At 47.4% G+C, this 12,734-nt stretch overlaps 3 protein-coding genes and 2 pseudogenes across 8 annotated transcripts in view; 1 reads left to right on the top strand and 4 right to left on the bottom strand.

The window, feature by feature from the left end:
• The window catches only part of ACIN1 (apoptotic chromatin condensation inducer 1), a 37,235-nt gene extending 34,907 nt beyond the window's left edge, over nt 1–2,328 (bottom strand). For 2 of the 6 annotated variants that reach the window (XM_055435462.2, XM_088840002.1), the window contains exons 1-2: nt 1,954–2,322; nt 513–578 (exon numbers count right to left, since the gene is read on the bottom strand). In XM_055435462.2, the coding sequence (XP_055291437.1) occupies nt 513–578; nt 1,954–2,265 (378 nt within the window). In that variant the 5' untranslated portion in view covers nt 2,266–2,322. Of the gene's footprint in view, nt 1–512; nt 579–1,953 lie in introns of all 6 variants that reach the window. The other 4 variants (XM_055435464.2, XM_055435463.2, XM_055435459.2 and 1 more) reach the window with 4 other exon arrangements.
• Nucleotides 2,329–2,401: 73 nt separating this feature from the next.
• On the top strand, nt 2,402–5,064 carry C9H14orf119 (chromosome 9 C14orf119 homolog). The gene is made up of 2 exons (XM_088840004.1): nt 2,402–2,602; nt 3,959–5,064. The coding sequence occupies exon 2, from the start codon at nt 3,960–3,962 to the stop codon at nt 4,383–4,385; it is 426 nt and encodes a 141-aa protein (XP_088696130.1). The 5' UTR covers nt 2,402–2,602; nt 3,959; the 3' UTR covers nt 4,386–5,064.
• A 1,387-nt stretch (nt 5,065–6,451) lies between these two features.
• LOC148776630 (ciliated left-right organizer metallopeptidase-like) lies at nt 6,452–8,106 on the bottom strand (annotated as a pseudogene).
• Nucleotides 8,107–8,480: 374 nt separating this feature from the next.
• On the bottom strand, nt 8,481–9,798 carry LOC129563444 (ciliated left-right organizer metallopeptidase; the record flags this gene model as incomplete). Its single annotated transcript, XM_055437241.2, is given in 6 exon segments — nt 8,481–8,584; nt 8,587–8,843; nt 8,960–9,024; nt 9,227–9,258; nt 9,261–9,345; nt 9,754–9,798. Coding segments are annotated over 6 exon segments (588 nt in total), but the record flags the coding sequence as incomplete, so codon positions are not given.
• Nucleotides 9,799–10,645: 847 nt separating this feature from the next.
• LOC148776629 (ciliated left-right organizer metallopeptidase-like) lies at nt 10,646–11,838 on the bottom strand (annotated as a pseudogene).
• Between the last annotated feature and the right edge of the window lie 896 nt (nt 11,839–12,734).

Raw genomic sequence — 12,734 nt, 5'->3', positions numbered from 1 at the left:
CTAGTTCAACCTTTTCTCACTTACATATAGGGAAACTGAGGAAATCAAGGACTCTGAAGGTTAAGTTTCTTGCCCTAAGAAACAGAGCAATTAACAATGCTTAGGAGTGACTGCATAGTTAATATTAACATTGATAATGGTGGATGATCTCCAAAGCACTGATTTCTTAGAAAATTTATATGCCGTGGTGACTGTCTACTTCATATCTACAAGGACATCAACTACTTCTCTCAAATCAATGTCAAATAAATGACTTCAGACCCTTGCACTCCACTTAATCAACTGAAACCACATCTTTCTGCACACACCATTTCAAGAATCAGAAATTAACTTATAGCTCTTCTGATTCTTGAATTCTTTATTTGAATTCAATAGTCCCAGTACGAAAACATTTTCAACCCAAGGAACTTAGAAAAATACTGGTGAGAAACCAAGCATCAAACACAATATCACGTCCTTCCATGTCTCTGTGCATTCAGAGTCCACCCCTGGTAATGAACCTTCTTTCTTACCTGGGAATTGGGCTGGAATGCAGCATGCGGGGTTGAGTGTTTTTGTAAGTTTTCTAGCATTAGAGCCTGGTATAGAGAAGGGCAAAAGTCAGAAACCAGAAAAAACAAAAACAAAAAATACCCCTTCCCCCAATCTCTTCATCAAATGCAATGACTAACCACACACACTTAAACTGTACTTTTCCAAAGACCTAAATGCCCTTTACTAATACTGTTCTCATTCATCTTCAGAAGACCCTAAAAGGTAGCCATGGTTACTGCTACCAAATGTACAGATGTAAAATGCAGGCATATCGAGGAAATCTGGCTATGCAATAAAATCTGACAGTACTACAATCGCTATTGTCTTCTGCACTTCTGATTAGTGTTCCTTCTAAATCTCGCCCTTCACTTCAAATACTCAAACCACGTTCAAATACATGAAACCAACATGATTTTGTCCTCAGTGAATTATCTGATCAGTTACCCAGGATTAGATCTACTCAAGTGAACTTGTTTCCAAAAATGGCAACTAGATTCACTAAATTTATAAAAATTTCAAAGAGGAGGCTACAGAACAAAATGACCACAGACTCTATAAATCATGTTCTGATCCAATCCACACACACACACTAAACTGTCAGCTTCAGTGTAAGCAACGGTCTGCCAACTTAACCCTTGAGCCAACCCAGCCCAAAACTACTGGTCACGTATCCTAACTAAGCCAAATTAAAACCAAGAGATCCTCACCTTCCCTCCATTTACACCAAATAAACACAACAATTCATCCGTCTGCCTCTTGGCAATCCCACCCTAATCTACTTAAGCAGATTCAAAATTTCCAATACATACTAGCCCACCTCACCTTTCTCATCAATATTCACCAAACTGTTATCCACCCAAATTGCTTCTGGATGTCCTATAAAATATACACCTCTGCCTAACCAAGTCCCTTCAAATCAAGGTTTCTCTTCATCTCACCTCCTAACCTAGTCAAGCAGACATTTTTGCCCTACCCCAATTCTATTCATTCGGATACCGATAACCCCATCAACCTCTCCGGCCAACTATACCCCTAACTCCGACCCAGCCCAACTCGCCCCCCTCAGGCCAGCAACGCCGGTGGTTGTAGTGGGATTTAACTCCTTCTGCAGCGCATGCGCCGAAACCACAGACACAAACAAGGAGGGGGTGGGGGAAGGAGGAAGGAGCTTAAGACACTCCAGGAGAGTAGCGCGCACCCTCCCATTTTGGGCTCGCGCTGCTACCGTTAAGGCGGGAACCGGCGCTATTTCTACTCCAGCGCGAGCCTCGCCAACCACCGTGCGCGCGGATCCGGAGGCTCGCGCTGGCGGCCTGAGCTCGCTCGCGCCGAGCCCGGACACTGCGCCTGCGCCGCGGCAGAGACTCGGCTCTACCGGGTCCGCTTCCCTCCGACACCCCGGCAACGCCGTCTCCTCACCCCTTTGAGCCGCTTGACCAGGGCACTCTTCTGCCCGCTCTTGGCTAGGCCTCGCTGCTCCAGTGCGGCCTTCAGGTCGGTCACCCGCAGCGCCTGAAGAGGCTTCCCGTCCAGAGTCACCTCCTCCAGCTCCGCCATCTTGCGTGAGGTACTCGGGTCCGTCCCGACGGCTTCGGGCATCTTCGGTAATTTCCGCCAACGCCCTTCGAACGTACCGAGTTGGCCCCGCCCACTGCCATAGTCAACCCCTCGATTACCACTCAGAACTCCCCGGTTTCCTCCGGAAGTGCTCGGGTGTTTCCGTCTGCACATCGGCACCAATTGGTTCTTTCCATCCTCCCAGCCGCTCCCCCCTCCCGCATCTTGCTTTCAGAGCTCGGCTCTCTTCGGCTTACCGAGGTTTTGAATCGAATCCGTTCGGAAGCTGTCGACTCTGGCCTAACCGTAATCGGAACTATTCGGCTGTCTCCGGCCCTAAGGCGGAGGCGCTGAGGAGCTTGGGTGTTTGGGGCGGGTCCGGGACCGGAAGTGCGTGGGCTGCCGGGTTGGCCCTTCTTAGGGTTTTCAGGAAACATGGAAGCGGCCGCGATAGTTGGAGTCTGAACCCTGTTGTGACGGTCTCTGGGTGCCCTGTGAGAGAAAAGGGGAGGTAAGCGGGGTAGAAGTACCTCCCTCCTTGGGCCGGGTCAGACTCAGTGTTTGCGTGCTACCCTTAGTGTGGCAAGCCTCCAACTCTCCTACGGATACAGCTACCGCCTCCCATCTTCCGAACCTCCGCCACTCCCATCTAGGGCTACGTTGCTCTTTGGGACCTCGGTATGCCAGGTTCCGTGGCCTCCAAAGTGGAAGGTGGCAGCATTGTGTCTTTAGACCTGGCCTACGAACCAGTTCTTGATCGTTGAACCTGAAGTTGCCATGGAAGCTGTGTCGCAAGACTCGGGAAAAGTTCTCCCTTTCTCTGAATAAGAAAATAAAATTAGTTTAGGAGGAATTGCTTCTTGTAGGGCCACTGTGAAAAAGCAACCTTCTTGAGCTGTTTTGGTAGTGAACTGATGTTAATTGCTTCTGGGTTCCTTTGTCAGTAGAAACGCTCCAGCTTAGAGCAGAAGAAACACAAACAGTAAAATATGTCGTAAACAAGTAGTTTGTTTTCATTGAGACTCAAACTGTGGGATTTGAGAACTGTTCAAGCTGGTTGACCTCCCAGTTGCATTAGTGATGCTAAGGCCGGTCATCAATAGGTATTCTATTAAACACGAAGGAAAAGTGTTCACACTTGAATTGTCACAGCAGTATAACACTTGTTAGGTCCCTAAGCCAGCAAACCAACTAGATCGTTTTCTCAATCCTTAAAAAACAATTGGCTGTTTCTCCTGTTTTTCTTACTCTGTTATATCATTTTGGACAAGACACCCTCACTAACCCTGCTCTTCAATTTTTCCTGATGCTTTACAGGAAATATAAGAAAATAATACAGTTATAAAGTTGTTATTTCAGAGGCTACATGCACATTGCAGAGAAGGCTCTTTCACTGTATAAGATTTTTTATTTTTTTTAAACCTACTGTTAATAGCTCAGGAATGATTAGCATCTGGGTCCTGACCAGCTTCTTGGTAAATTAAAAAATGTGTACCTTTTTTTCATTTTAGGGAAAGTGTATTGGACCAGTATTAATCATTGGTTTTTTTCTTTACTCAACCTGAAACATAGAAGGTGGGAAAGAATGAACAAGGGATGCTTTGGTTATTTTTAGATTCTTTGTAGAAGTATTGGAGGGAGGCAGTGGTTGGGGAGGGTAATGAAAGTTGGCAGATATGAAATGAAGTTATTCTTGGGTGCTTTCTCTAAGGTAGTTGGATAATGAACAAAGGACCCTGTTTTTCTGTAAACCAAATTGGTGAAAAGTAATAGAAGCTGGTTGAGTGTGGTAAGATTCCATGTTGTTGGGAAGCTTTATTTTCGTTGCTCTATCTGGAGAGTACATAACCATGCTTTTATGTTTCAGGATGCCACTGGAATCATCTTCCTCTTCAGTGCCGCTATCCCCTTCTCCCTTACCCCCAGTACCAGACAATATTTCTAACTCTTCTCCTCCCCCAATGTCTTACATCACTTCCCAGGAGATGAAGTGTATTCTTCACTGGTTTGCCAGCTGGTCAGGTCCTCAGCGTGAACGTTTCCTTCAGGACCTGGTAGCTAAGGCAGTACCAGGAAAATTACAGCCATTGCTGGAAAGTCTGGAGCAGCTTAGTGTGTCTGGAGCAAACCGACCACCTTGTATCTTTGAGTGCCAGTTACGTCTTTGGGATCAGTGGTTTCGAGGTTGGGCTGAGCAGGAACGCAATGAATTTGTCAGGCAGCTGGAGGTCAGTGAGCCAGACTTTGTGGCAAAGTTTTATCAAGCTGTGGCTGCTACAGCTGGTAAAGAATGACATTAAAAATTAAAGAAAAAAAAAAATCAAAGAAGATAGGCAGAGCTAATGCAGCCATGGCCACAGCTTTACAGTGAGAACTTCAAATGGATCACTCAGAGATCTGAAGAAGGTGTCCCGATCAGCTGACTGAAACTACCTGACAAGTACAGGCCTGGTGATTTCAACAGCCTGTCAACTGGACTCCTGCTGTAAGTGTTTTCCATCTGAGCAAATCCAGATCAGCAGCCTGCTTCCTAGCCTACTTCAAGAATTTAAAGACTTCCTTTGCAACTGTAACTGAATCTCTACATTATTACTCAAATCAGCCCAGCTTGTAGGGTATCAGGTAGAGCATTTGTACAAGGTCATGACCTAGCTGGATTTGAATGGCCGGTCTCACTATCATTACCAAATTCTGGCATAATTTTGTAACATCCCCACTACTAGCTTTCCTCTTGATGATTTAGTAAAATTATGGAAAAATCAGGAGACAGAGATGTTTGTTCCTTCACCCTGATGTTTGTTTGAATCCAAATAGCAGTGACGTTTTTTCTGAAGTATATGTGGCATCTTTTGAACTGGTAGCAGATGTTCCTATCTTATAAGATTGCTTTACAACAATATGAAAACAAGTAACATTCTTTATAGGCTGAAGGATTTATTTTTTTATATCAAAATAAAGAACGAATTTTCAGAACCATAAGTCTCTACCTTTTTTTTTCATTGCAAGGCTAGTGTAATGTTGTTATACAGAGAAACAGGCATTCTGAGAAAAGTGGAACGTAAGTATAGACATTAGATCAACTTTCCATCCAGTGTCTCTTAAGAAATCACCTCTGCTGTAACCCTTGTCATGCTCCAGGTATCATCGCACCTTCTGATCCCTCCACTGGGCCCCCTGTTGTGCACTGGGGCTCTGGTAAATGATAAAAGGGCAGGAGGCCCCACCTGAAGAGTAGCTTCTTTCTGATAGGCCGTGGTTCCCAGTGCATCCACAGGAAAAACAACATTGGGCAGAATCCCACGGACTGACCTTGATGGGTCATAAAAGAATTATGGTCCGAATAACCAAAAACCTAGGAATGTAGAGGTGATAACGTGGCCTGGAATAATGCCTAGGTGGTGGAAGGTCTTACCTTTGTTTTATTTTTATTTCTATTTTTTCGAAGTTACTCCTATTTGTGTTTCTTTTCTTTTGCTCCCTCGACACTTTCAGACCTTCCCTCACTCAGAACTCATTCAGACCCTCTCTCACCCAGCTATTTTCTTTTTTCCTACCTTTATTTTAATATCTAGATCTCCTAAATGGTAAGCTGAACAGGAAATCAGTAAAAGGGTATACAGAACCTGAAATGAATGAGACCAAGATCCAATACTGCCAGGAACTTACATTGTTGGAAGGAGAACTTGGCAGCAAGGGAAGTGACTTAGGGGAAGAGCTGGACAATGGTGTTTAGGCAGGGTGCATTGGTCATGCCTAAGAACGTGTTGACAACCTGGTGCTCCAGTTGTTAGGACTCTGTTTCCACTGCAGGGGACCCACATTTGATCCCTGGTCAGGGAACTAAGATCCCACAAACTAGGCAGCACAGGCAAAAAAAAAAATTCCATTAAGAAGAAAAAGGGACTAGGAGCCCTACGTCCTAGAGATGGGTAAACTCCATTATTGTTGAAGGGAGAGGTGTCCCATAGTAATAGGCCCCATGTTAGTTAGGGATCCTTGTTTTCAGAAATACAACTTTGTGTCATCACTGGTGGCTCAACAGGAAAGAATCTGCCTGAAAATGCAGGAGATGGGTTTGATTCTTGGGCTGGGATGTTCCCTTGGAGGAGGGCATGGCAACACACTCCTGTATTCTTGCCTGGAGAATCCCATGGACAGAGGAGCCTGGCGGGCTACAGTTCATAGGATTGTAGAGTGGGACATGACTGAAGTGACAGCACAGCAGTACATAAGACAGTATATGTATGAATGAGTGTTTAATCAATGCAATTTCAAATACCTAGATTCCAGGAATTTGAAAGACTTGGAATGTTACCTTACTTGCTGTTACTTGCTGTATTTTATGGTAAGGGTGGCTCCTTCATAATGATACTTCAAGAGGTTTCTTCTGGAGAGTCAAGGTCAGAGCCCTAGGCAGCATACCAACTTGGCAGTCAGGAGATTTCCACATACGTGCAGTGAACACCAGACTAGTGGTAATCAAGGGGCTGTGGATATAGCCCCTGAAAGGACTGGTCTCTTTTTCTTTTTTCTGGACACTTGAATCTCTTAATGGAAGTATAGTCCCTGAAAGAGTATATCTCATGAAACAGGTGTGCGATGAACAGGAAGGTCTTCAGAGGAGGGTTATGAAGTAAAGGACTTAAGCATTCTCCTTGGCCTCCTGTATAAATCCTTAGCCAGAAGCATCTCTTTACCTGCCAGTGCCTTCTCTGCTCACTAGAGCCTGTAGTATTGCTCCTGTCAGTGTTTCTCACTCTTACTTCCTCAGGGAGTCTCCTGGATTCCCAACTAATCCTAACGACAGCTGGAATAACAGGTCTTGGATTGAAAGACTTACAGGTTTGTAAGTAATAGCATTGGTAACTTCATTAGTCTAACAACCAACACGAGGGACAGAAGATTATAGTAGCCAGGTATCTGCAAGGAAGTATGTAGCAGGGCATAGTTACAGCCTCAGTTACCTACTCAAGCCCTCCTAAGGAAAATGTTCATTCTCAATCAGAGTCATGGGCTCAGTAGGGCACTTGGTAAAAAATGAATGAACATCAGTACATAAGCTACAGCGATATTTAGTACGACACAATGTATAGAGCCAAAATTGTATAGTAACTAAATGGAGTATAATCTATAAAAATATTGATGCACTATGTTTTCAATGTTGCTCTATGTATACCTGAAACTAAAATAGTATTGTAAAACAACTATACTCCAATGATAAAAAAGATGTACATAAAAACATGCTGTGTGGTACTACCATAAGAGCTCTTCCAAACTTTTTCCCAGTGTCTGCAGCTGGTCCACTTCTGATACTCCTCTGAATAGCCTTTCCTGGAAGGCATGGGGCCCAGGATGATCCCTCCACCTGCACTTTGTACACTGCCCTCTCTATGCATTGATTTAAAAACAGCACCCAGTGAGCTCTGCTTCCTTGACATGTGGCATCTGAGAGGGATGACTGGTCTCGTCCCCGGGGAGCAGCTGTGAAGTGAAGTTGGCAAGGAAGCACCGACTCTAAGGATGGTAGATCTCCCCATGGGGATTCTCCGCCCCAGGTGGGAATCCATTTCCCTCCTTTCAGCATTCACTCTGAAGGGCAGGGCAGAGGGTAGAATAGTGTTTGTCCAGAGGCCTCAGAAGGAGACTTCTCTCCAGGCCAACTCTGTTTGATTCCCCTTGCACAGGGTCTGGGGAGCAGCTCCATTTATCCAGGTGCAGGTAGTGGCAGCCCAGTCTGCTGTGTGAGGGGGATTATAGAGGGACACTAGGATGATGGACAATTGTGCAGTCCCTTAGCCCCGCGGCACACTCACAGAAGAAGCCTGAGGCGTCATTCCCACAGGTGGTCACAGGGCCGAATTCCAGGCCAGGCCCTGAGACATAGGAAGACAAAGAAGCCTCAGAACAAATGAATCCCCCGTGCTTACAGTTTCCATTCCACTTTAGCAGCAGATAACCCCCTCCAACCTCTCCACTTGGCCCAAGCTGACTTAAATCATGAGTGCCCTCTGCCATTCTCCCTTATTTCTCACCCAGCTCCACAGCAGCACCTCTGCAGTGCTGTGGTTGACCTGGTCCCAGCCCCAGTCTTTTTTTTCCCAAAGATTTACTGATTTAACCTTTTGGCTGTAGTAGGTCTTCGTTGCTGCACGCTTTCTCTAGCAGCAAGTGGGAGCTACTCTCCAGTTGCGCTCAGGCTTCTCACTATGGTGGCTTCTCTTCTTTCGGAGCGCGGGCTCTAGGCGCACTGGCTTCAGTAGCTGTGGCTCGCAGTCTCTATAGAGTTTTGGTTCAGTAGCTGTGGAGCACTGGCTTAGTTGCTCTGTGCCACATGGGATCTTCCTGTCCTAGGGTTCAAAACAGCGTCTCTGGCATTGGAAGGTGGATTCTTAACCACTGGACCACCAGGGAAGCCTCAGCCTGAGTCTTTGAAGGCAGCAAGTGGTTGGGTCAAGCCTAGGACATTGGGCACTGTCATAGGTAGCAGTCATTTACAGTCCTGGAGTAGTTGGACCTCCCAGTGTGAAGACAAAGGGCCCCATGGGAGGAGGTAGCACTTGACTGCTTCCTCTTCCTTCCATGACCCTAAGCTGTTCTCATTCTCACAGCTTCTTCCAAGGAAGCACCCAGTGAGCCTCCTGCAGTTCCAAGTGCTTGGCCAGGCTGTAGTGGAAAGCAGCTGTCCCCACTCATCTCGCCCTGTCCCTTGCTTTGTAGAACAGTTCTCTCTAAGACTGAAAGGAGAGATGGTACACGAGAGGGAAACTTCAGAAGGGTAAGGGAGAGTTGGAAGGAAGGGGTTGGTGAGATATCAGTGATTCCCTCTGGCTGACGTGTGGGGGGAACTTGCCCTCATTCAGACAGTCCCTCCCTCCATGTCTCAAGGAACCATCCAGAGAAACCCAGGGCATGGAGCAGTTCATGGAGTGTGGCCTGAGGACACATGACTGCAAAGTGAAGAGACCGCAGCAGGATGGACCCACACTCTCACCCTTCTGCCCAATCGGCTCTTCTCAGAGCTTGAGGCACCTTCTGTTCCACCCTGAGGAGGTCCTTCCACTTCATGGGAAGCTGAGTGACCTGAGCCCCCTCCCTCAGCCTGTCTGCTTCTTCCTATTCATCATGCAGCAGTCACCATGAACATGACACTGTGGCTGAGGCTGGGAAATGCAGGGTGCAGTAGACAGTGGTAGCAGCAAGGGGCCTGTCTTATTAGTCCAGCTGGCAGCAGGCAGTGGGGGCTACAATAGATGAATATTCATGGGCCAGGTCAGGTGGGGGCAGAAAGGAGGGGACTAGGGTAATGCAGAAGTGTCCCTGAAAATGGAGACCTAGGAAACTTGGCAGAGGTGGTGCTAAGGGATGGTGTGTGTGGGGGTTTCAGTCTCCATCCAAACTTCATCAGCATGCCCTCAAGTTACCCCAAATAACCATGATTTTTTTTTTGGCTGTACCATGCAGCTTGTGGGATTTTAGTTCTGCCACCAGGGATTGAACCCAGGCCCTCAGCAGTGAAAGCACAGAGGTCTAACCACTGAACCACCAGGGAATTCCTCCAAATAAGCACAATTTAATGAAAATGGCTTGTATGCTCCCTTTCTTTCCCATGACATCTAAGATTGAGATGCAGAGCCAAGAAAAGGGATTTGATTTGATCCTCCCCTCTTGGTGACGCTTGGAAGTGTGGGCAACCCACACATACAGGAGAAATCAGTTTGGGTCCCTGGCCCCCCCTTTCTGGATAGGTCAGTAGTGGGGTTCTTGCCCTGACCACAAGGCATAACCATGGAGATGGATGTCAGGGGTATGGTAGGGAATGAAATGTTACAGCTAGCTTAGCGGTTGGGCTGGGAGAGGATGACAGGAAACTGGGTACCAGGATAGGAGCCAGAGGTGGAGCAGTTCAGTCTCTAGTCTGATGAACTGAACATCGTCTAGGCAGATGGTTAGAATAGGGAGTCTTCCCCACACTCCCACCAGTCTCTGATTTGATAAATTGCCAGAGGAGAGGGGCTCAGGAATCTGTCCTGGTAGGAACTGCATTAAGTAATTCTGATGCTGGTGGTGGTGGAGAGGTCTAGATAGGCTCCTGCTGCTGCTGGTAAGTCGCTTCAGTTGTGTCCGACTCTGTGTGACCCCAAAGATGGCAGCCCACCAGGCTTCGCCGTCCCTGGGATTCTCCAGGCAAGAACAATGGAGTGGGTTGCCATTTCCTTCTCCAATGCTTGAAGGTGAAAAGTGAAAGTGAGGTAGCTCAGTCATGTCCAACTCTTCACGACCCCATGGACTGCAGCCTACCAGGCCCCTCTGTCCATGGGATTTTCCATGTGAGAGTACTGGAGTGGGTTGCCATTGCCTTCTCCGCTAGATAGGCTAGAGGTCTTCAGTTCCCCAAATCCGAGAAATCATTCTCACCTTCAGCTCCAAGCAACTCTCTCCTTCATATCCTGGTTTCAAGAGGCTGCACCTGATAAGAATGAACAGCTGTAGGTGAACTGGAGACATTTCTGGGTGTTCCTGAAGCAGTACTATATACGCTCTCAATCACATGAACTTAACTGTGGTACTTTGGGGTGTCTGGATCTCCCCAGACAGCATGGCAGTATTGTTCAGGGTTTGGATTCAGAAGCAGGGGTCCTTGCCTTAGAGGGACTTAACAAGAGCGGCGGTTTTACCTCCACATGCTAGACATCCCATTCCTTTTCTGTGTGGTCTCCCTGCCATAGCCTTCTTTGCCCCTTCAGTCTTCTACGCTCTTCAGCTCTCTCTCTCCAGCCTCTGTCTTGCTGCCAGGGCTCAAGATTCCCCTCTCACCTCATCTCCTTCAGGATTCCAAGCTCCCTCTGATACAGGATCTCCAACATAGCAGGTTTGGGTTTGGAGGGGTTGAGGATCCTGGGGACCAGGGAGGGTGAGGGAGGATGAACAGGTTTGGGGAAGGTGGGAGAAAGGAGGCCCAAGAAGGCTCAGACTTCTGTGTCTCATCATGTAGACACCTGCCTGAGGCAGCCCCTCAGGAGGAGTAGACTCCCAGGACGAGCAGGCCCCAGGAGGAGTAGCCCCCCCCCCGCCAAGAGGAGTAGCTCCCCCCCCCAGGAGGAGTAGCTCCCCAGAAGGAGAAGCCCCCAGGAGGAATAGATCCCCAGGAGGAGCAGTGGCAGCAGCCACATCCACAAACATCTCTCCATAGCCTGCTCTGTATCTAGCCTTCCGTTCCCTTCTTCCCTCCTCACTTACACCTGGCTTTCTTCTCTTTACCATCTCTCTTGAAATCCCCTCCACCAAGCTCGAATTATTTTTTCAGAGATATGAGTGTTGTTGACTAAATCTGTAATTCCTGCTAGGAGATCCAATGTGAACTACAAGGGCCAAGGAGCAGCCCCCACCCTTCCTCCCTGGGGTGCCACAAGCAGAGTTGGAGTGGGGCAGTGTTAATTCCTGAGGCCTCAACTGACCTTTCCAAAGAGGAGCCTACTTCCTAACACTCTCCTAACCCTCCTTGATCTCAGCCTAAGCTCCTATCATTCTGAGTGGACAACCTTGAAACCTTCTCAGAAACAAAAAATTGGGATTACTATAATGGTGTATGTGGGGTTGGGGGAGGGGCATTTTTTGCTTCATAGATGCCTGCCTGTTTCATTGGAGTTGGACACACAAGGCTCCTGCACTCCACTAGCTCCCAGGTCAGTACAGGGTGAACTCTCAGCTGAAAGACTTAGGCATCTCCTCCACCTGCATAGAGCACATGGTGCTTGTCATTTAAGCACATGTAGGTTGACTAACATCTCCTATGAGAGGCTGTTGTGTTAGCTTTGTGAGGCTTCATAGAAGCTGCTTATAGGCCTGCCCAGAGGAAAAATAAACTCTGAAAAAACATTAATAGAAGATGTTCAAAGATGTTCAACATGTGTTAGAGGGCTTATTTAGAGGACTTCAGTTCTTCTTCTGAGACACACCTAGTCTTTAGTGTCAGAAATCTTGTTTGCTTGTTTTTTTTCCCCTGGCCTGGCTGGCCCAGTCTGCGTAAAATCCTCAGGGTCAGGGCTTGTGGAAGGGTTGGAGGTCTCTGCAGCTCTGGAGGTTTTCTGGGCTCCGGCTGCCACAGCTCCTAAAGCTTTGCTGCCCCCTTCTGGCCTTCCCGGGATAGGGCGTACCCGCTTCAGGGAAGGGGTTCATCCTAACTTACAAGTTTGCGCAACTTCAGACCTTCTAACACAAGCTGCACAGGAAACACGTCATGTTCCTTTGGCTGGAATACTTCGTTCCTGCCTTTGCCTGGCAAATCCTTCCTCATCTTTCAAGATCCAGCTGAGAGGTTTATTTGCCTGTTGAGACTTTTCTTTGGCTCCCCAGGCAGTGTTCGTCTGCATATCCTCTATTCTCCAAGGGCATTTCCCCTTGCATCTTTGAAGTAGTACTTATTATATTCTCCTGACAGTTCTTTTTGTGCTTGTTTCCCTGTCAGACTGTGGGTAGGGGCTGAGGCTGATTCATCTCTGCATCTCAGAAGACATATGAAGTAGGTACGGAGGGATAATGGAGGTGAAAAGATGGAGGGTGTGTGCATGCTTGGTTATTCAATCATGTCCGAATCTTTGTAACCCCATGGACATAGCCTGCCAGGCACCTCTGTCCATGGGATT

This window comes from Moschus berezovskii, chromosome 9 (genome assembly GCF_049115385.1).
Source record: "Moschus berezovskii isolate FMDL1 chromosome 9, NW_MosBer_1.0, whole genome shotgun sequence".
Lineage (NCBI taxonomy): Eukaryota > Metazoa > Chordata > Mammalia > Artiodactyla > Moschidae > Moschus > Moschus berezovskii.
This window is presented reverse-complemented; position numbering and strand designations above follow the sequence as displayed.

Bases quoted from the DNA above. Each gene is read 5' to 3' on its own strand.
- C9H14orf119 (XM_088840004.1), top strand. From the start codon at position 3,960: ATGCCACTGGAATCATCTTCCTCTTCAGTGCCGCTATCCCCTTCTCCC.